We start from the raw sequence: 24,602 nt of genomic DNA, 5'->3' as shown, positions 1-24,602 counted from the left end.
CTCCCGTCGCCAGCAAAAAGCATAAGGAGCCCTCGACCCCGGACGACCAGGAAAGGTCACTAGGCCGGGAAAGGAACCCCATGTCATCAAGATTGGACTAGATGACCCGATAGTCCCAACGAACATGGTAAGTGCGGCAATGGCAAACCAAGATAAGGAAATTAAGGAACAACACGACAAGGAGTATAGGCCACGAGGCAAGGAGAACATCCAGATAACGTTGCTCATGAACCCGGACATATCATAAATGGGCAAGACGTTACCGAATAAAATCGATCATGATTTTCGAGGCAAAGACAGGAAAAATAAGCAACAATCACCACACATCCTAAGGAGAATGGACCAATCACAACCCATGGTCGAAGACATTTATAAGATCGCAGGCAATAATGCAAGACCTAAGCAACAAGTGCATTACACTCAAAGGAGAACTGATCCATCTGACATTATGGTCAAAGACAATCATAAGACCTCCCGCCAGGAACCCTCATCAAACAATCTAAAAAATAAATTGCTATTTGTCCCTGAATATTACAGCCAAGGACCACACGACATCCTGAATAGAGGTAACATCCTGAAACTTTTTTAATGCATCCCTGAACTGAGCCACATTGAATCTAACGACTTAATCTCTATCGAGTTCAAACCAATGAGAAGCAATCAGTTCGCAGAACAAACGCTAATCACTTTTTCAACTACAGCACGTACCGAAGAAATCATATCAAGGTTAGCCTTATTCAACAAATGGGGTATCAAAATAGTACCCCAATCAGAATCCCGGTACCCCTCGGTTCTCGCAAACCTCACAGCCATATCAGGCAACCAGGGTCCACGATCCTTCTCAATTTTAAGATCAGCCAAAGGCTGTTCCCCAGTAAGAGCGAGCCAACCCAAAAAAAATGGAGACAAAAACCACAGTGACAGACTGGGGTGGCTGCCAGCAGCCTTGGACGGTGGTAATCATAATTGAACTCAACCAATTCTTTCAATATGTTCATGGAACATCAACGGCCTCCCATCAAAATTTCAATCTCCAGATTTGATAAACTTCTTCAAAGATCATGAGGCCATATTATTGCAGGAAACATGGTCCTTGGTTAGCCTCCCACTAGAAGGATATCTGGAATATAGAACACCCGCTCAGAAAACGCATAAGTCCGGTCGACCCAGCGGTGGCCTCTCAATCTACATTTCTAAATTAAATGTTAAAATAACACAATTGACATTCGAAGAAGACTGGATCTCCAGCGTACTTATTAACAACTATACACAGACTGAACAACTGATTTTGATCAATATCTACATTTCACCAAGCACTAGGGAGAAAAAAACGAAGTTTAACCATCTAATTCAGGTACTGTGTAACATACAAAGTAACTATAAAAGACCAGCCTGCATAGTGTCCAGAGACTTCAACACAAATCTCTTCCAAGAAGCCCCGGAAGAGTATAACGCACCATGGCCAGACACCATGGAACAAAAAAACTGCTGGCAACAAATATAGCAAACTAGGCGAATACATGGTTTTGCAACTTACAGCTCTGGGTTATACAATTTTAAATGGTCGCTTCCCCAAAGACAACCCCCCTAACTGGACAAGAACAAATGGTCAAACCCATTCGTTCCTAGATTACACCATTTGCAGTAAGGAAACTACACCATAGTAGACCGAGTAGATAGCGACCATCGCCCCCAAGTAACCACCCTGTCATCTCACCTAATGCACCACGCTACAAACAGCCAGACAACAGAAGGCAACTATACCGAAAATCTGAAAAGGTTGAAATGGACCGACTCAACCATACCAGCAATAATGAGCGAATGTAGAGCCCAGCAAAACCCTACGGGTACTGAAATATCCCAGTCCATTACATCATGGGAGGTTTTCTCTCGGGCACTGCTTAAGAAATTCCCACGTATTAAACGAAAAATTGGAAAAGGAAATCAGGTAACAACAAGTGGCGAAATCAGGAATCTAAAAACTGCACGCAACAGAGCCCTAAGACAAACACGCAGGATCCCAGGGGACCACCATAACCAAAACAATTTCAAGAAATCTCAAAAAGCTTTCAGAAACGCTATATTTACTGAGAAAAACAAATGATCGGAGCAGTTCTGGCTAAAATTGATAAACGCAAGCAAAAAGGATAATTCAAAGGCTTTTTGGTCACTTGTTAACTCTAAAATACACAAACAAAGAGGCCAATGCAGCGCTAACATCTCTGAAACCGACGGGGTATCCTATTTAACAACCCATTTTGACGAGTCACAAAAAGAAGCCCTATCGGTCAGATCATCAGCCACGGCTTTTCAATCTAAAATATACAAACTTTCAGGCATAATGGATGTGAAGACACCAGGAATTTACACCGAATTATACATAAGGGCACCAACGACAACTGGCATGAAACCTCCGCCCCAGTCAATAGAAACATCACAAGACGCCCCGACAACCTTAGAAACACTTGTAGATAAAATTGCCCGAACCATAACAGAGGGCCGCTCAGACGGAGCGCCAGGGCCAAATGGTGTACCCCAGTCTCTGTTCAAACAGGACATAGAATTCTGGGCAAACAAGTTGGCACTTCTCTTTTTCTATTGCCGGATTAACCTAGTTTTACCAGAATCGTGGCAAGGAGCAATTATACACCCAATCTATAAAGGTGGCAAGAGAGCGAACCCAAAAAACTATAGGATGATTGGACGTGGAACCAAAATACTACGCCAAACTGCTGCTTCAAGATCTGGCAGCCTGGGCCGAAAATAAACATCTTATACCCTTCAATCAGACAGGATTCGTGCAAAAATCAGGTACTATAACAAACCTGCTCGCAATCTCTGTTCTGCTGTGTCCAACTCAAGAATGTTGATGCATGGCTGTTTCGTCGACTTCAAGGCCGCTTTCGACCGCAGAAATAAATTATGGCTCAAATTGCAGAAATGGGGGATCCCATCAGCATTACTCCAAGCTATAATCGCGCTACATTCCAACACATGGATCCGTATAAAACTTGGGGATGGATCACACATGTCAAGAAAAAATACAAACAACCCGTGGAGTAAAACAGGGGTGCGTGCTGGCGCCCCTACATTTTAACCTCTTCATTTCCGATTTGTCAGAGTTACTCGACAAAGTTAATTCCCATCCACCAAAACTTGCTGGGATAAGAGTCAGTAACCTACTGTACGCGGACGACCTGGTACTGCTCAGTCACACCAGGGTGGGCCTGCAGAGACTTCTCGATCAGCTGTCCCTATACACCATTGAAAACGACCTGGAATTGAATCTAACCAAGACTAAGGCAATCACCTTTGGGCAAAGGAAATACCAAGGTGGCGAATGGCAATTCAACGGCAAAAGCGTTGACGGAGCTCATTCTTATAAGTACCTGGGGGTTCACCTGGACATAAGGGAAACATTCTCGAAACACAGAGACGAGGTGGAAGCCAAAGCCTTGACTATCCAAGTGGCTTTTAAAACCCTTGCAAGACAACTGTCAGGTCCCAGCCTAACCCGATTTATAACTGTAATGAAGGCAAAAACCATCAACTTTATCACTTACAGCCAGGAGATCATGCAAGAGTAAGACAACAGTTGCGTAAACAAAATAATAACAAGAATATTTAAACAGGTACTAGGCCTACCTAAGTCCTCCTCCCCAGCTCAAGTACAACTAGAATTTGGCCTACAAGATCACCAAGCAATTGGGCGTGGAGCGTTCATTAGGCTTTGCAATAAGCTGCGCAACGCCAGAGAGGGAAGCCTGTAGGCCCTCTTGTGGCTGGAGATCTCAGCCGGTCAAATCGGTAGCTCATTCCGGCGTTACCTGCAGCATTCCTTACAACTTCTAGATATGGAAGAAATCTGGACCTCTAACCCATCGCAGGAGGTACTTAAAACCCACATCAAAAGAAACCTCCGCCTCTGGTCCTTCCATTCCGACAGAGCTCAACTAGCTCAAGGTAAGCATGCCTAGTCAGTTATATCAAGATTTAAGCCAGGGCCCATTGGACAACATCTGTCATGCACATACTCATTGCAGTGGAAAAATGTATTTTTGGCCCTTAGAATGGGTGAGTGGCCATTTTTGTATCATCTGCCGGGCTGGTGACGTGCAAATCCAAACATAACATGCAGAGGATGCGGAAGCAGCACAGAAACAATCGAGCATGTGGTATGCCTCTGTGTTGTAGCTCAAAATGACCGAAGGAAACTGTTAAAGGGCGAATGGAACAAACTAGGTATTCGCACACGCCGTCAGGCTATTCTTGCATCAATGAACCTGGAAAACCCACAGCTTAACATCAGGTTCAGCAAGTTTGTTACAGCAACAGCAAAAGAATTTACAAACATCGAGGCTCTGCGAGCCACCAATGGTTAACCTACAATCCTATGCATTACCGAAGAATAGCCGACCTGGCCTCGGCATATGTCCTGACCAGTCCTTCTCCTGGAAATTCCTTAAAACACTGTATGTGGTGGGCTCATCACATATACGGACTGACACCCTTGGAACCCCACCTCAAACCACGAACTATATCATTAAAGTAAACTAAATGCTGCTCTTATAAGTAAATGTCTGTATTTTACCTGATTAGATGGAAAAACCAAAATCAGATAATTAAGGTTTATAACTATCTTTTTTTTAACAGGCTATTACGCTTTTAAATAGACTTCTTCGATGAATTATATTTTTTTATTCCTATTGTGATGGTATTAATGTAAACATTTTAAACTATTCATCACAAATGTTTTATAGTACTCGCACGTTCTCTATTGTAATGATTTTTATTAATCGAACAATAAAGTATTTTCCATTTCCAATAACATAACAACATGTTCTTTGATGTTTGATGTTCTTCAAACGAGAACATTAAAGGGGCGCTGCGAAAGTGATCGCGGGCGAAAGTGAAAGTGATCGCAGGCGCTTAATGAGCATGACAAGGTTTGCTCTGCTCCTAATCTCGTTTTGAAGCCCTTCTAACTTAAGGTCTGGCCAGACCAGCGCAAGAGCTGGGTCAGCCGAGACCTAACAAGCATGCACACAGAGGTTCAGAGAATCATGCTTGTACAAATGGGTACACTCTGTGGCCTACTAAAACATACACAGGCACAAATGCGCATGGGCATATGTAGGCAGGTAATGCATGCATGCCCAGAGGTACTCTCATAGAGAAGTCTACTTGCACACAAAAGCACACACTGAAACAAGTACCAATTCAACATTGTCACACTCATGAACAGGCACATACCAAATAACCAGCAGTTATGCTCAGGCACACGTGCAATCAGATATACACACAAGGAAGGTCAGAGGCTCACACACTGGAATGTTAATAGGCAACGGACTCACACAGAAAGTGCTACAAAGACACGTACACACACACAAACAAAATACACACATGCATGCTTATACAAGCACACACAGACAGACACACTCACAGCAAGGCTCACAGATACACAGACACATATTAAACAAGCATTGGAAATGCAATAGGTCTCGCATTTGTTCAAATTAGAGCTATTGCCATTGTAAATGGTAATGTTTTTGATGTAAGTGTTATGGAGTGTATGTATGTGGTATGTTGTGAAATTTTGTGAGTTGGATTTGATTAGTTAGTTTTGGAATTGCATGGCGTGGAATTGTGTGGTGTGGATTTGTGTGGTGGAATTGTGTGGCATGGTGCACTGTGAAATTATGTGGTATTGAATGTATTGGAATTATGTGGAGTGGGATTGTGTGTTATGGTGTGTAATTATATCGAATGGTATTTTGTGTTGGGGAGTGGTATGTACTGTAGTTTAATTATGAGGTGTGCTTTTGAATTTTGTAGCATGATGTGGAAGTGTGTTGTTGAGTATTATGTTTGGTGTCGAATTTTGTGGTGTGGATTGGAAATGTATGGAGTTGAATTGTGTGGAATGGAACTGTGTGGACAGCTTTTCCTTTTGTTTATGAAAAAACAAAGAGGTAGGAGCTAAGCTCCAGATCTGTGTGTTTGGGGGTTAAAAAAAGGAAAGTTAGAGTTATTAGTGTTGTAAATGTAAATATTTCTTAGTTATGTGTTCTGGAGTTATATGATGTGTATTGGAATTATTTGGTTTGGATTGGATAGTTAGTTAAGGCATTTGTGTGGCACGTAATTGCGTGGTGTGGAGTAGATTTGTGTAGTGAAATTGTGTGGCACGGTGTGCAGTGATATTATGTGGATAGTAAGTATGTGTTTTTGAGTATATTGGAATTATGTGGAGTGGGAGTGTGTGTCATGGAGTGTAATTATTTGGAATGGTATTTTGTGTTGTGGAGTGTTATCTATTGAAGTTTAATTATGTGGTGTGCTGTTGAATTTTGTGGTACGATGTTTAATTATGTGTTGTGAATTAGATATATTTGATGTGTATTGGATTTCCATTGTGGAATTATGTGGTTTAGTGTGGAAATTATGTAGAGTTGAATAATGCGGCATGGAACAGTGTGGTGATGAGTGACATGTTGAGTGGAATGATGAGGCATGGGGTGGAGTATATTTATGTGAATTGTTGTTATGTGGTATGGAGTGCATTTATATGGGGTGTATTTATGTGGTAGTGAGTATCGTGTAAATAGGTGTAGTTGAATTATGTACTGTTGAGTGGTATGATTTATGTGAAGTGTAATTATGTTGCATGATGTGGAACTGTGTGGTGCTGAAATGTGTGTTGTTGAATTGTATGGCACTGTGTTGAATTATGGGGAGTTGAATGCTTGTTGTCTGAGGGGGACTGATGACACCAGGACAGAACCCATTTGGTGGCAGCCCAGACAGCATAACAGATGCATTAACACTGTATCAACCAGTTTCAAGGTGGTAAGGGGACGGAAAAACCTCCCATAAATGCTGCTCCCCTAGCACTGCTATAGATAATTAGACACAAAAGTAACTCTCCAGCAGGTGCTTTTAAACCTATAGATTGTTGCCCAACATAACGCCCACCCCAGCACCGGCCTCCCCCCGCTGAGCGCCAGGTGTGGCTGCTCCAGTGGCACCACCATAAAGCCGACCCTGATAGTCACAGGGGTCGGCGTGCATTAATGTGTGTTAAGTTAGGTGGCATGTAGCAATAAGCAGTAATATGTATAGCGCTGATATCTATGGAGAGCGTTTAGTGACTGCAGATCAAAGAATCAGTAACAGGAAACCAGAGCGTAAAATTCATGGGAAGAGGTCGAACAAGAAATATGTGCAAGTTATAAAGGAGGAAGCGAGGGCAGTGTCGGCAGATTTTGCCTTATCTAGCAGACCGTGTGTACATGGGTGGGTTTCACAGCTTTTGCAAAGCTGGCTGCATTTCAGGCAGTCAGTGGGTTTAGACTTTGATAAACGCGGGCGCAGTGTTAGTATGAAAGTCTGACAAGCACAAGTGTAGTTGCCAAGTGGTATCTATAGGGTGAATCACCTTCAACCAGTTCTGGATTTTTAAACCGAGTGCAAGGTGTGGGCTGAGATTTGGAGTTTCACCTGTAGCAAACAAAAATTAAAGACTACAATTGGCTGAAAAGCCAATCCCCTTGGAAGGTACACTGGGGCACCAACCTAAAACCGCATCGCAACTGTGCTGTTATTGCTAAATTGTAAATGTACTTTCTTAACCTAAAATGTCAGCATTCCTGATTCTGTGAATGCCATTGACATTTTAGGTATGTAAAGTAATTAGTTTGCACACCTACGTCAGGGGCGGCTCTAGGCTCATGGCGGCCCTGGGCAGGGAGCGCAGGTAGGGGGCCCCGGAAGAGGGGGTCCGGGCGGGATGGAGTGCGGAGGCCAGTGAAGAGGGGGGGTCAGGGTGTTTGGAAGTGGAACAGAGCCGGAGGCCGCCAAATCCCTGCCAGGAGCCGCCACGCAAATATGTATCCATCCTCAGAGGATTATTATATTAAGGACATATTTTGGCATGGTGGCACCTGGGGTTTGGTGGCCCTGTGCAGGTGCACAGCTTGCACATGCTTAAGGCCGCCCCTACCTACGTCGAGCCTGAGTTCACAAACGCGTTGTGAAATTGGTCGTGTGAGTGTTTCGACTCACAGCAAAGGATCCCATGGGCAGAATTAGATGAACTTTACACTAGGGCAGAAATGCATCACATCCTCTCTTGCACCATTTTCACTGACTGGCTGGTGAGGAATAGAGCAAACTGGGTTTGCTGCTCTGTGTATGTATAAAAATCTTTGTACCAGGGCAACTGTCACAAACAAGCTTCTCTGTGTTTTGCTGTCGAAAACTGACATATGGGACAAATACAACTTTTAAAACGTGAAAGATGAAAGTGAAACAGAGATTAAGGTAAAATCACTTTGCTCCGTTTCGTCTGACCGTGACAGCACCAACATTGCAAAAATCAGTGGGCGTCATTATTTTAACAAAACAAATGTATTTTTTTTGTATGATTCATTGTTCCCTCCTATAAAAAAAAGCTACTGACCGCATAAAATATTATATGCAAAACATCATGTGCCTTTTCGCAATTTTTCCAAGGTATAGATATGCATCTCGCAGGCGCAACTAGAGCCAAATTTATGCATCTCGCAGGCGCAACTAGAGCCAAATTTCGGGGAGGACTGAGCTGATAAACATTTGAGGGTGAGAGGGGGCGGGCTAATTTATCCAGCAATGTGCCCTTGTATAATGTAACTGGTGCTCATGTAAAGGTTCCTCAATTTCTTAGATGGGGGGGGGTGTTGGAGTGGTATAAAACTGCAAAAAACAAAGCCTATTGTTACTTTTCAGGAAATGCATTCTCACACTGTGGCAGCTAAAGTAATTTGCAACTTTAAGGAATAGGCAGAGTGGAGATGTAGGGGCTCTAGGAGCGGCTGACTTGTTAACAAGTAAATGGTCTTTTAAAGACATGCAAAGTACTCGGGTGCGACTGCAATAAGACAGACACTATAATATATCATTCCATGAAGGAGAAAGGTGCTGATAGGGGGATTGTGGATTTCTTAGCGGATTTGCACAGTGACACTAGAACCAATGTGAGGTTCTCATCCAATGGGGAAACCACGGGAAACTTTAGTATTAATAAAGGAGTACGTCAGGGCTGTATTCTGGCCCCATTTCTTTTTAATTTTTATATTAATGACTTAGATGCCGTACTTCAGGAGGTAAATTCAGATTGTCCCAGAGTCGGTAGGAGAGGTATTCCTTTACTTTTATACGCAGATGATGCGGTTTTAATTTCAAGAACTGAAAAGGGCCTCCAGGCACTCTTGAATGTTTTTAATAACTTCATGACTGATAGGGACCTTAAGGTCAATAATTCTAAATCCTATATAATGCATGTTGGTCGTCAATCAAAAAAGAAGTTCATTTTTAAACTTGATGATGTCCTGATCTCCATCACCCATATATTTTCATATCTTGGTGTTATATTTGACACAAAGCTCAGTTGGGCCCCACATGTGGCAAGGAAGAAGGGGGAAATGACTAGAGTAAATGCCTCCATTTTTAACTTTGCCACTAAATTGGGGAAAAAGCCAAATGCTGCCATAATGAAACTATACAATGCTAAATCAATAGCTACTGCAGTCTATGGCAGTGAAATATGGGGCTATGCTAGCGGCGAACAGCTACAGATAACTGAAAATAACTTCTTAAAGCGTCTGCTTTGTGTCCCAGCAAGTACATCGAATTTAGCGGTACATGAAGAACTGGGAAGCCAGTACTTATCATTGTTGGATTAAGACCATTGACATGCTGGGTAAAACTATGGTTAAATCATGAAATTCCTTTAACCCGCCAGATAGTGAAAGATCTTGTTTCACATGACTATGCAATGTGTGTACCCTGGCTTAAATACTTGAAGTCTCACTTTCTGAAGCTTGGTCGCTTGAACCTGTTTGAAAACCCGAGTGAGATAGTAAAGGGTGATGTGGCAGCAATTAAGAGGGCCTTTTATATGGATAGAAGAGCCCAAAGGGAAGAAGTCGAGCTCCTGAAACCTAATGTTAGGAAATATTTCATGATAAGAACTTGTGATACCATGGAATTATACCTAACATGCTCCTTTACCTCCCATGTAAAATTTATGTTGACACGGTTCAGGTTTAACATCTTTCACCACCTTTTAATCAGACCAAAGTTGGACATTTTAAAGAAATTTGTAGCTCCCTGTGGCTGCGACGGGAAGTCTCCAGAGGACATGCTGCATTTTATATTTTTATGTAGATTTTATGAATACCCCCGTAGACGTTATCTTGTCACCCTCTTAAAGAAATTAAATTTTAATCAAATAAGACCTGCACTGATGTATTTACAGCTTTTGCACACTGACAGTGTCCTCCAGGTGCTAGAATTTTTAAAATTAACTGAGAATAAGAAAATGTTTAGATGAGTGACTATGTATCACCTGAAGTTTGATGCACTAACGCACTTTGTCGTACTTCGGTACTATCTGCACTTTAACTGTGATATTGATTTTGCCTACTTACTCATTTAAGAAAAGTGTATGATTTATGAATTATGTTTTATTTTGTCCAGATGTTATGATGTTTTTAATTATGAAATGTCTATTGATTTTGTGCTTTTATGGATTGAAATATATCCGAAATAAAGTCAAATTGAATTGAATTGAATATATCATTCAGTGTGTAGCTTAATAGCAATTTCAAAACACAAAAGGGCTAACAGGGATGTCAAAAAAAGTTGCACCAACAATTTGAGAGACTTCTCAATACTGTTCATATATTTCAAAACACAATTTGCAAAATTACACAATTATATTCAGCTTGTCACATATTCATGTGAACACAAGAAAGGAAACGTGCACAGTGTCCCAAGTGTAAATATGAAACCAAAAAACAAATATACACACAACATACATTAAGTGTAAGCACAATGTTTTCTCATAGAATAACAATTTATAAGGAAAATGACCAAAATATTGATAATGGGTTATTTGTAGTGTCTATACGCAATCCTAGGCACTAATTGTTGGTTCAATTCCTTATGGCGTCGACGGCGTTTCGACCCTCAGAAAATATGGGTCTCTTCAGGACAAGACAATAGGGGACATCTGAATAATAGATTGTTCTCACACCAAACGTGATAGAGAATTAAGAATGACTTACAGGTAGCCCAGCCGGGTACACTGTAGTGGTCAGAGAGTCAAAGGCGTTGCGCTCGTGATTGTTGATGTTTTGAATATGTACAGAACGATGGCTTAAAGAATGGGGGTGGCACCTAGTAGCGCACAATATGCCCACGTCATGTTTTGGCTTAACAGGGATAAATCGAGTATTGTTGACAGGACGATGCCTGAGAAGATGAATGTGCCGCTTAATGGCTTTCCGCAATCACTCTCTGCTGGTGTATACGCCAGCAGAGGGTGATTTTTTGTCCTGAAGAGACCCATATTTTCTTAATGTATGTTGTGTGTATATTTGTTTTTTGGTTTCATATGTACACTTGGGACACTGTGCACTTTTCCTTTCTTGTGTTCACATGAATATGTGACAAGCTGAATATAATTGTGTAATTTTGCAAATTGTGTTTTGAAATATATAAACAGTATTGAGAAGTCTCTGAAATTGTTGGTGCGACTTTTTTTGACATCCCTGTTAGCCCTTTTGTGTTTTGAAATTGCTATTAAGTTACACACTGAATGATATATTATAGTATCATACCACAGGAGCGGTTGTTCTTCGATATAATTTAATGCCCTGGTTCCTATGTGAGTAGCGTTCTCCTTGTTCTTTTTTGAGGCAATAAGACAGACGCCAGACCGGCCAGCCCACAGCAGCTCAAAAACTGTCTGTGCGTTTGTCGGTAAGCTGTCCCAGCCCGGGCTGACACACACGAGGAGGGGGGAGGAGATGGGGGGAGGCTGAAGGCCTATGGGCGTTGCGTGCCTGCATGCCTGCAGATGCTGTGCACAAAATCCCTCTTTCTGCTTCATAGTACTGTGCTGCAAGAGCACAGAGAGTACTGCCCGGCGTTGCTCTCCATCTTCCCATGGATAGACCTCTCTCAACAAAACATGTGCTACCGACCAGAAGTGTTTCTCAGTTATTAGGCCTCCTGCTCCATCGATCTGTATGATGCATCCCTGACAGTGTGCTGCAAAACCGCAGAAAGTAATACCCTGGATGCGGTTTCTCTTCTTGCATATCGATGCGCCTCGAAGCCCCAGGGTGGTATGCTGCAATGCTACAGAAAGTAATACCCTGTATGCAGTGTCTCTTTTTGCATATCGATGCGCCTCGAAGCCCCAGGGTGGTATGCTGCAATGCTACAGAAATATTACCCAGATGCTGGGCCTCTGTCTCCGAAGCGACCCGCCTCCCTATAATGCACGCATAAATGACGTAGACACAGTGTCTCTCTCTGTAGAGTTATGCATCCGCAAGCCCGTGGACACTGATGGGTACATCCACAGAAAGAATTCACTACACTGTCTTCCTTTCTCTCCATGGATCTGCTTGTCAGAGCCCCTGAGCGCTGCACGGCAGTGCTACAGAAAGCGCTCCCCGACCCCATAACAGGCATAAGGTGAACACTGACTGTACCAGAACACTGCTCCGTCTTCACAGGCGGCTAGTCCCCTCACCCTGACACACTGCCTTCACCTGCACTCCTACAGATAGAAATGTTTACCAGGAGAGTATTTCCCCCCTTCCCGGTTACCCCCGTACGCTCCCTGAACTCCATTGATCAAAAAGGGGGCCTTTCACTCTGCACAGTTTAATGACGTCATAGTGTACGTGCGGGGTGACTAAGCAGCCGAAAGAAGAAAGCGTAACTCCCCCCTTCCCCGCACCCATCCAACCAAGCGGATATCCCGCCCCTGGAGTTCTACGAGAGACCGTCGGCCCCTCCCCCTGGGCGACCCCATTCAAGAATGGTGACGCCCCCTAAGGACCTTCAATTGAATGTTCTCCGATCATTACCTTACCGCCTGACCAAGGAATACAATAAATACAGCAATTCTGGAACCTGTAAGCAGGGAAAAAAAACACCACACCAAACCGTAATGCATACAAACATAGCTCCTTCAGTATTACAGCCTGTAAACGGGAAAAAGGCCTAAAGGAAAACAAATACAGCACACTGTAAAATACACCAACATAGCTACTTTGATTGTATGACCTGTAAACGAGAAAAAGGCCTAAGGGAAAATTCACACAAACGATTAACCTAGCCAATGACAAATTTATAAAACCAAACAATCTGCTTCAGGGGCTGGTGGGTGGGAAAGATTATTCTGCCCTCCTGGGCGAAGACGAAGCCTGGAGAGCGCGGGAACAAGAGGGCGCCTCCCGCGCTCTCCCAGATTTTAAACCCTGTTGGGGGCCGACCAGTTCCCACTGGTCCGCCCCCCTGGCTCCGCCCCCTTACCCCGGAAGCAATTTGATTGCTTTCGGGTCAACGCAGGAGCCGCCACCAATCGGTGGTGGGGCGCGGCGCATCTGCCGCATCATCAAGACGCGGCGAAAATGCACGTCCCACCACCAAGGGTACTGGGGGAAGGGAAGGCTGGCACCCCGCCATACGTGCGGGAGGACCGAGCGGCCCCCCCTTTCCTATTTGTTCCCTTTATATCCCTTTGCCACTGCACTTCTCGCCCCCACACAAGACGCTCTAAAGCAACCCCAGCTGATAAAAGCATGGAACAAAAACACTCATTAAAGATAAAACACAGGTTTCCGTGATTTCCGGAATGATTACAACCACTTCTGGCCACTCGCTGGGATTCTGAGGTGAATGACAGATCGCCCTTTAATCGCTACTAATCACTTTTGAGATGGAGAGCTGTTTTCCAGTCTCCTGGGATGAATTAAAGCTCTTTCTTACCTCTTACACCCCGTAACTTACTGGTTGACAAATGTGAGTGAATTTGTAAATGCTTTCTAGGCATCAAGCAGAAGCAAGGAGCATTGTTTGTCAGTTACGAGGTCCATCCGACAGGCAATGTCCAGAGACCACAGCCAATGGTCAAATGACTGTGTCTAAAGACAGCTAAAGTGATGAAGGGCCTGATGTAAAGCAGGTTTGCCCATTCTGTGTCTATGGACACATGCACTGTACATAAGGGCCGACATGTTGAGCCCAAGAGTGCAGCACACATTCGGAGCGGGTTCCCTACACATTGACCTAGAAAGCAGAAGACACTAGTGGAATCACCTCCATTTTCTCTCTCCTCATACACTGCCCTCCGATCTCATTCTTACCACGGTGTTATCTAGTTTGCGGGCCCAATCACCACACTCGTACTGCAGAGTCGACGTGCCTGGGAAGTTTGGTAACAACAGAAAAAACGTGTCGATATTGAAAAGTTGTCTGAAGGGGTATCTTGTACTGAGGACAGGAGATACAAAATGGTTATCACTTGGAATCTTCAAGGCTGAGGTGTGTAAAAGAGAATCCAGCTCTGAGAAAAGGACCGTATTATGAGTCAGCCCCTATCCCGGTTAAATGAAGCCCCGGCAATTGAGAGGTAACAATGGGGATGGGGCATGGAAGAGTGTGTCAGGAGGGGCTCCCAGCACTGAGAACATGTATTACAAGAAGGTGCCTCCTCTAGTATGGGTATTTACCGACTGCTCTATCCCCATTTAACCCCAACAAAAACGGCAGTGCATTACAAGACACTTATACAAAGAGTTACAAATTTGTAAATAAAAATCCAATGCTTTACTCTTCACAAAAGCAAGGAATGTTAGGCATTATTTAGGAAAAAATGTGTATTTCCGCCTGGAATTAAAATGATAAAATGTGGGCAGCATGCTAAAATATTAAGGGCGGCACCAGTGCATATTTAACTTATGTACATTGTGACCCGTAAAGCGGGGGAAATGGTGATAACAAATAAAAAGTTTTTTTTTAAAACACGAAACTGGGCATCTTAGTTGCACAATATAAAATAAAAGAAGTAGTCCCTAAACAGAACAAATGAAAACTTACAGCGTAACAAAACTGTAGTTGGACGTTACTCCTTGCGATGCAACGGAAGTGATGTATCGGGAACACCAACCAATAAGGAACCAGCAAAGAAGACTGATGCAGGAGTCAGCCTATTGTAAGCAGCAGGCGGGATTACACGCACTATACTGACTACAACAGGTCTTTCAAACAACTCATGTGCTCTGATCCGCGACCTAAAAAAGACTCTGTTTTTTTGCCCTTTTTCTCGTCCTTCATTCAACCCTTATTCACAGTGGAAAGAAATCTATTGTCCGCAACACAATTTTCCGTGCCTCACATTGATTTTCAACCAATATACTTTAAAGTTGGGTGTAGAAATATAATATATTCTACTCAGTCAAAATTTAATTTTTCTGAAAAAAAGCATTGACAAAGTCAACAGCTAGGCCTTTTAGAATCAAAGCCTATTGGCTTTGTCAACGCTTTAGTTTTTCATGGTTTCTTGACTTTTTGATTTCATGCTGGGAGCAGACTGTCCCAACAAAGACAATGGAGTTAGGTTCAATCAATCAATCAATCAGCAAGTCTTCTAAAGCATGGCTTGTCACCCCGGGGGTTTCCAGGCACTGGGGAACTGTGAGCCGCGGTGGCGAAATTATGTTGGTTGAATAGCCAAGTCTTGAGTTTCTTCCTGGAGTCTTCAAGCGATGGGGAGGCACCTAGGTGGAGGGGGCAGTCATTCCAAGACCTGGCGGCGAGGTAGGAGAAGGAACGACCTCTGCAGCTGCTTCTTCGGATGTGGGCGAGGGCGGAGGAATGGTCAATGAAATGTCAGACAGTGTAGTCGGGTCTGGATTTGTGGAGGGACTTGTAGGAGTGAGTGAGGAGTTTTAAGCAGCATATTTCCTGGACGGGGAACAAGTGGAGAGCTTTGAGGTGAGGAGAGATGCTAGTTTTGTGAAGGTTGCTGCTGTGTTCTGGATGGTTTGGAGGTGCTTTAAGAGCAGTGTGGTTATTCCGATGTAGAGTGGGCTGCCATAGTCAAGTCGGCTGGAGATGAGGACGTGCATGACTGTTTTCCTGGATGAAGTGGGGATCCACCTGAGGATCTTGCAGAGCATGTGGAGGGTGTGGAATCAGGCAGAGATGACAGCGTTGATCTGATGTTTCATGGTTAATTGGCTGTCCAGGATAATTCAGAGATTGCGTGCTCAGTTGGTGGGGGTGGGAGAGGGGCTGAGTGCAGTGGGTCTACACATGTCATTCCAGAGTGAGGGCTTCTTTGTGAAGATGAGTACATCTGTTTTGGTCCGAGTTGAGTTTAAGGCAGTTGCCTTTATCCAGGTGGCGGTGTCAGACATGGTGTTGCGAAAGTTGGTTCTGGTGGTGTCACCGCCTTTTGTGAAGAATAGGATGAATTGTGTGTTGTTGGCATAAGAGATGATGTTGAGTTCTTGGGTGTGTGCAATGTCTGTTAGTGGAGTCATGTAGGTGTTGAAGATGTGTTGGGCTTTGAGAGACACCACATGCATTGATTTTGGGTGCGGAGGAGAAGAGCGGCAGATGAATCCTCTGTGTTCAGCCGGAGAGAAGGGAGGAGATCCAATTGAGAGTGTTGGCTTGGATTCCGATATGGTGTAGACTGGAGATGAGGGTGTGATGGAAGATGGTGACAATTTTGACTTGGCATGTAGAGTTAAATAACAGTAGTTGTGTTAAGTAGCATGGTCTTAAAATGCAACCTTGCTTAATTGGCGAAAAAATTAATACATTTCATAATCATAATGAGCATTAGCATTAGGGTGGGTCAGACGGTCATGTTGCCAACGATTTTTAGGAAGGGACATTGAAAGACATCAAAGAGTACAGTCATTTTTCAGGAAGTCTAGTAGACATCAGCCAGGAAGGCAATTAGGGGCCGATTAGGATTGCCGTGATTCCGCATCCTACGGGCCGGCGGAAGCCACCGCCGGCCCGGAGGATGCGGAATCACTGCAGCATTGCCTTCAAAGATCCCCCGCCAGATTAGAATGGCTAGGGGGTCATCGGCGGACGGGAAAACCGCCAGCCGCTTTTCCGCCGCGGTCGCCTTCCGACCATGGCGGAAAAGCTCTAATATGGTGGCGGTGTCTATCAGACACCGCCAGCCATATTAGGATGGGGCAGGAAACATGCTTTTCCACAGCGGCTTTTCTGCCGTGGAAAAGCATGTGGTCTTTTGAGTTTGGGGGCCTTGTTGCGGGCCCCCAGGGTGTCAGGGGGTGGGGGGTGCACATGGGGGGTACCTATGGTACCCCCCTGCATTTACATGAACAAAGCGGCTGGCACCGCGCGGTGCCTGCAGCTTTGTGCATGTAAATGCAATACATGCATTTTTAACCTTGCGGCGGGTGCTGCTTCAAGCAGCACCCGCCGCAAGGTTAAAGATACAGGATGTGAGCACCAGGGTGGCGGTCAGATCCTAATTCAAACAGAGGAACCGCTGCTGCCCTTGCGGAGGGTCCCTCCACCTCGGGAGTGGCGGATGGACGCAGGTCCGTCCGCCATCCTAATTGGCTCCTTAGTTTGAGTAGGCATTACTTGTTTGATAAGGAGCATATAACGACATGGAGAAATCACAGACTCCTCCTGTTTCAGAGAAGCTGGTGAGCAAGTTTACATGGTCTACTCACTCTCTTAAAAACACCGTCAGGGTCTAGTAGATTTAGAAGGATTGAATCCCCTTCTATGCTAGACTTCAAAATTGAATTTAATTGGTTCATGCTCAGAGTTAACGCTGACTTTAAATGAATCTAGAGGGTTCAAGTTGTTGAGAAAGTTTGAGAAAAATTCTGGAATTTTGCATTGGACCAAGGTTGTTAAAAGTGGCCGGATCTGAAAGAAACAGGTTAGTATTAGATTCGTCTGGAATGCGGTCTGGGAGTTAGAGGCCTGTATAACCAGGCTCTCGGGGGTGGGGTGGGTGGACAGGAAGCAAAGGGTCGCCCTGAGTCAGGCGGTGGCGTCTGGCCACGTCACTATCTACAGGGGGACCTGTAGTAGGCCTGGACCAGGTGCCCAGAAGAACGTCAGATAAGGCCTCATTAAACGGCAGCAGAGGCTCCGGGGAGCTTACCTGCGGTTTAAGGACCTCAGTGAGGAGGTTAGTCCTCACGGCCGTGACGGGGAGTTCAAGGGATAAGGCCTTGGCCGCCCGCGTCAACACCACTCTATAGGCAGCCCCCTCCTCCGTAGCCACGGTAAGAGGGGAGACAAAACAAGTATCTGGTGAAGTGTCTAGACCACTGGCATCCCCTAGCTCACCTGCCCAGTCCTGATAAGGCTGGCACTCACGTGCCAGAGGGTCCTCTAACCCCTCCCAATCCTCCTCGCCACCCATCTCCTGATACTCAGGGTCAAAAGATAGGGCTGGGTCATAGAAGTAAAAATCTCCTAGCGGCGTCGAATGCGCCGCACCCGAATCGAGGGTAGGACCAGGGACGACGTCAGCTTGGGGACCCAGTCAGGGCCGCTTGGCCCGAAGGCGCCGCGGAACCCGACGGAGGAGTGAGAGACTTCAAGGCCATGAGGAAGGCCTCGATCTCCTTCGGCGTCGCATTCTGCCCAGGGACCGGTGGGTGTGGAGCAGGCCGCAACTCCTGCGTCGCGACTGCTGAAGCTCAAGGCGCTTGCGGGACCGCTCCCGCCTAGCCTTTGACGTCAAGGCCCGGCAGTCGAGGCACGACTTGTCACCGTGGTCGGGCCCCAGGCAATGCAAATACCGGTGATGGGGGTCGGTAACCGACATCAGTCGGTTGCAGTTGACGCAGGATTTGAACCCGGGCATCCCTACCGGCACCATCGGAGTCGTTCGACTCGAAAAAGAGATCAAAAATATCCAAAAAGTTTAGTCAAAAATTGACTAAAGGGTACCACTTTCTCCGTACCTGCGCTTGCTAGCGTGGAAAATAAGAAGAACTGACGTCAGCGTGCGAGGGCAGTGTCTAAGTACTCCAACGACGTCTTCCCGACACCGACGACGGACGCGGAGCCGCAGACGAGGCTTGCCGACGCGCAGGGGTACTGCTACGTAAAATTTTCCGGATCCAGTCTGACGCCTGGGGATATTCTAAGGTAAGGAATCTAATACTAACTACTGTTTCTTACAGATATATCGTTACCAAAGGTAAGTAACTTGTGCATTGAGAATAGAACTGTTAGTAGAAGCATGATAGTGGCTTGTTAGAAGATGAGCCAAAGAGATCTATCTATCTATCTATCTATCTATCTATCTATCTATCTATCTATCTATCTATCTATCTATCTGTCTGTCTGTCTGTCTCTGTCTGTCTGTCTCTGTCTGTCTGTCTCTGTCTGTCTGTCTGTCTGTCTGTCTGTCTGTCTGTCTGTCTATCTGTCTGTCTATCTATCCATCTGTCTATCTATGTTTCTATCTATCTATCTATCTATCTATCTATCTATCTATCTATCTGAAAATGCCTTCTTTTGCATGATCAGCCCCCTTTTTTTATTGGACTGATGCTGCTGTTTTTTTGATTTGCACTGGGCCTCTGTTAATCGGGCCCATGAATATGGTACAAATTGTACTCAGGGCCTGTAATTTTATTTAGTTATGTATTTCATGAATTCCTCTTGCTTTCCCATAGGCATTTTTCGAAGAGGAAGATGGGAAGGAGTACATCTACAAAGAACCAAAACTTACAGGACTATCTGAAATCTCCCTGAGACTTCTCAAACTGTACGGTGAAAAATTTGGAAGTGATTCTGTAAAAATCATCCAGGATTCGAATAAGGTAACTAAGGTTATTCTGCATCACCGCCGAGCAATATTATCATTTACATCTCAATGTTTCAGGAGTTGGAATCAATCACTGATAAAAGAGTGTCCAACGTATGTTACAACTCCTTCATTTATCAGCTTTGTTCTTGACCTTTTACATTTTGCTCAGGGACTCCGCTGATAGACTTAAGTCAACGTTATTGCTGCAGTCTAAGTAGGATGCAGTCACTGCAAGGACTAAGTCCACCATGCCAGGATCAGTCACTTTGTAGGTGGATTCCTGCTGTACGTGTAAGAGGCACGTTCGGTGAATAAAGTGAGTAAATATGAAGAAGTCCAGCTGCTTGGCCTAGGATCATTATCTCACTTTTAAATGCGTTCAGACAAATCCAGAACTGTTGTTCCCAGACCTAGACATCTGAGAGACTGTACCTTGTTCGCCCTTTTGAGGGTCTCAGGATAGGTGTTGGTGATTTAAAAAGACAATACACCAACTTTACTTGGTAGGTGATAACATAACGTGTATTTTTAAAGTGCACGTTCACCCAATGGTGTCTTGGTGCTGAATAACAGGTCTTTATTGTTAGCCAACTGAATGGTACTCATTTTATCGACCTCAGATGGATGGAAGGCTGAGTGGACCTGTCATGATTTGAACCTGTGACTATGGAATTGAACACAGGCACCTACAGTGGGCATAGTAGTGTACTAAGCCCCCAGACCCGATCCGACTTGAACCTTCCCAGGAACTCTGGCACCAAGTAGATCAGTGGTTTCAAACATAGGTACAGCAGATTTTAAGGTTAACCACTGGCTATATATTTATGATTTCCATTTATATTATCGCATGAAGAAGTATTGTATGTAGATACCCTAAAACTCCTGCATGGGACCGTCTCTGATGGATCTCTTTTGGACAAAACTGTATTAGATATGTATTCAAGACAGTTTGCATGGTCTGTAAACTCAGCCACTAAATATACATCTTTACTATTGTGGGTGGAGAATGCTCGCTAAACCGCAGATATAAACTTTCCACCAAAACCCCCAGCATCAAGAAGTAAAAACCACTCTTCCCTGGGTAGGTGAATTCCTGCCTTCTTGAACTGAATGAATCGAAGCATTCCTATGCTCGGTGCTTCTAAAATGAAACTCTGACTTTGGGTCAGTACAGTATGGACGAGGCACTCATGTCTGCTGATAAAGTGAAATCCCTGACTTCTGTATTGGGGAAGATTGTAGCATCTCCATTCAGATCAAAGTAGTACACTCTTCCTGCTATCCTCAGATGAGGCTCCTGAAGGTAGATTTTTTTCCGGCTCAAAGCTTTTGTTGTCAGTGCAAGTAATTTCTCCTGGCTGGGTTATATGGTTATATGGTTCATTTTGTCTATTACTGTAAGACATTTGACAAGGTGTCTTAGGCAACCTGAAAGGTTCACCTGCTTCCGGTTTCTCAACAGATTCAATTTTTGATGCCCTGTTTTGCTCACAAAGAGACGAACGCTACGTCTGGTTTCGGTATTACTGACTGACTGAGGGTATTTATAAAGCGCACTACTGCAGAGGCGTCTTGGCGCTGGGGTAAACTGACATATTTAGGGTTGGGAAAAAAGCCATGTTTTGATTTCGTTCCTAGATACCGATCTATTTGGTAACCTTCTCAAGTGTGCAGACAGTGAGTTCCAAAGTTTGGATGCCAGGAAGGAGAACTGTTTTCTTCCACACCTTACTCTTTTAATCTTGGGGAGTTGTACAAGGCCAAGAGTGGCTGAACTTAGAGACCCTGAAAGGAGATAGGAGAACCTTGATTGATATGCGAGGCCCAGGTGAGGTCTTTGTCGAACAGGAATCCGAGGTTCCTCTCCTTGATAACCGGCACAGGACAGGTACTGCCTGCATTGGGCCACCATAGAAGATTCCAGATCGAAGCTTTCTGACCAAACTCCAGGACCTCCATTTTATCAGTGTTCAACTTCAAAAAGCTAGAACTATCCAGGTTATCAAAGCAGAGATGCAGTTACAGAAATCAGCTGCCATAGCATCCACTGACTGCGTTACAGACACTATAAGCTGAGTGTCATCAGCATATGACACCATCGTAAAGCTGTAGCTTTTTATTAATTTAGCTAGAGGGACTACATAAATTCTTATCATCTAATGGGTCCAACTTAGGTTTTTTTAGGAGGATGCGGATACAGGCTTTTTTCCTTGCCTTCGGAAAATCTCCTGAAATCAGAATTTGATTTAGTACATGGGATAATGATTATCTCCTCTGGGGCCAGATGTAATATATACGGCGGACAGGGGTCCAGGGTAGAACCTGATTTGATATTTAACAACAGGTCCTCCACTTTCTCCTCTGCCAATCGTGGAAATTGCGGTAGGCCGCAGTGCTCGACCTTTTGTTCAGACTGAGCTGAAACATTTCCAACTGTATCCATAGCTGATTTTAAGAAGCTGTTAATATACAGATTGAAACTTGCTTTGAAAAAAACCAGCTCATTTTCTACAAATTTTTGGTTTGGAGTGAAAGTTGCATCCTGCGAACACTTCAACAACGCATAAACTGTTTGAAACAGTTCTTTTGGAGAATTTGTGGCTTCTTGGATTTTGGTAGTATAATAGGCAGTTTTAGCCTGTAAGATTGCGACTGTATATTTTTCAAGAGCAGCACAATATACTTTCTTTTGTGCAGCATCATATTGAGATCTTCAGATAGGGTCTTTTTGGCTGCACTTAATTTTTACTAGTTTAAGATCTGCAGAGTACCAGAGAGACAAGACTTTTTTTATGTCGAGGTCGAATTGTCATTTCAGGTGCAACCTTGTTTGCAGCTCTATTTAACCAGTTGTGAAAGTCTGTGGCATTTTGATTAGTGTCAGTAGAGATTGCAGGCCTATCACTAAGTGCTAACCCAAGGTCAGTTTTACTGATTGACTTCCAGGCACGATGTGTATTAGTCAGGGGTTGGAAGTTCCATCCACTATTAGATGTTGCTAGCGTGATGGTAAAGTGCACTGCAGAATGGTCGGACCAAGGCAAAGGGCAGACCTTCTTAACCTCTATACAAGAGTTATTGATGCAGATACCTTCTAGGGTGTGCTCTGCTATATATGTGGACTCACCAACAATTTGATTTAATTCAAAGCTGGCTAATTTGTTTAATAGACATGCAGTATCAGAATTATTATTATCTTCCAAATGGAAGTTAAAATCACCTAGTATGGTAAAGGAATCTGTATCTAGACATGACTCTAGATATGTGTGGAGGGAGATCGTGAAAGAAGATCTAGGGCTGGGGGTCTATAAATTAATAGACCTGGAAATACTTCTGCGAGAGAGAGAGAGAGAACTCTTGGACTGGAGACCACGCTCTTTAGTTTCCTCTGTTTCAGGAGGACGACACCACTTTGTTTTGATGTTACAGTAGTAGGTAGATAGAACCAGTTGGAAGACGCAGGGCATAGAGTAAGTCTAATAATATCAGCTGAACAGAAAAGAACAAATAGCAGCCGAAACAAGGCTAACTGGTTCCAGTAGCAGATGGTGCTGTTGTATGGCATTTTAGATTCCGAATGGATTTTCCTGATTCATGCCTTTATATAGGTACAATTCACGTTGCCCTTGTATAGGCATAGAAATCAAGCCCTTATTTAGGCATAGCCCATGCTACCCAAATACAGGCATGGCTACTTCCATCAGTTCACCAAACATCACAACGATTTCTTGGAAAACCAGCTTAAGCAGTTAGGGACTTTCCCTTGCTTGAATATTGATTTCTCCAAGAACTCAAGTTAGTTTTACAATGAACAACTATTCCCCAGGGGTTAATTCATTACGTTCATATGCCCGACTTTACGTCAAACATGGCATTCCTAAACACCACATAAACAAAAAGATTCTATCAAAAAAAGTGCAAGGGGCGGGGCGTGCTACGACCTACGAGCTACGCGGGAGCACTATTTTTTGTGATGAGAGACTATGTGTTAGTGCCGTGTCAGTGAGGTTAGTCAAGTGTCGGGACCACTGATAAGCACTGCTTTAGTCCTGCCCCCGTGCCGCTCCGAGGAAACACCTTCAAGGTATAAATATAACTTCACTTGCTATAGCAAAGCACAGTGGTTCGGAGTAGTTCGAATACCTACTTGCCCGATGCAGCTCGTTACAGCAAGTGCCGACTCTCCAGCTGACAAACTGATCAGGAAGCTGCCCTCCTCTGCTGAGAATCCAGCTCCAGTGTTTCTGATTCCCTTTGCGGGGTGTTGGGAAACCGAGTCAGAGACATAGATATCAACCTCCTTCATTCTAAGGTATGGAGCTGATTAGAACCTAGAGAAACCATGGGTAAATTTGTGGCAAAAAACTAAACCTTTGCTAAAGACCATACTTACTTCTTCTCTCGCACTAGACCTAGGTTAGGTACATTGGGGTAGGCGTATTTTAGAAGCACCAGTTAAGTATTTTAGTCTGTTATTTATGTATGTATTTTTATATGGCTTAGAAACCATACAATGCTATTACAGTATTATTTCATATTACTATTTACGCTGTACGCATTATACTTTGCATTCTGCCTAACGATTGTAGCAGTTCACCTCTCTTGCATGAGAAAGAAGACTGTTCAATAAACCGTTTATGAAAACGCCAATCTCACTATTTCTCTGCAAACTCTGTAGAAACAAAGCATGCACGATTGACTAAGTGAAATACTTATCTATTGTTTCCACAACACTGAAGATAGTTATTCCAGTCCTAGGGAAACAAAGTTGTCATGTTTATGCGATTGTCAGAAACTAATCCCTTCTTGTGAATTCAGGAAAGTTTCTAGAGACCTCTGAGCTAGCTGGCACTCACAATTAAGTTTAGTATATTCGATAGAGACCTACTGACCTAAGTCCTACGTCAAATCTATAGGATAT

General features: G+C 44.0%; 1 protein-coding gene across 5 annotated transcripts in view; it reads left to right on the top strand.

The window, feature by feature from the left end:
* The window catches only part of DOCK11 (dedicator of cytokinesis 11), a 1,133,414-nt gene that overhangs the window by 997,985 nt on the left and 110,827 nt on the right, over positions 1-24,602 (top strand). For all 5 annotated transcript variants that reach the window (XM_086918718.1, XM_086918717.1, XM_086918722.1 and 2 more), the window contains one exon: positions 19,548-19,694. In XM_086918718.1, coding sequence (XP_086774844.1) covers positions 19,548-19,694 — 147 coding nt within the window. The remainder of the gene's footprint in view (positions 1-19,547; positions 19,695-24,602) is intronic.

The sequence above is a fragment of the Lissotriton vulgaris genome, chromosome 4_1 (assembly GCF_964263255.1).
Source record: "Lissotriton vulgaris chromosome 4_1, aLisVul1.2, whole genome shotgun sequence".
Lineage (NCBI taxonomy): Eukaryota > Metazoa > Chordata > Amphibia > Caudata > Salamandridae > Lissotriton > Lissotriton vulgaris.
This window is presented reverse-complemented; position numbering and strand designations above follow the sequence as displayed.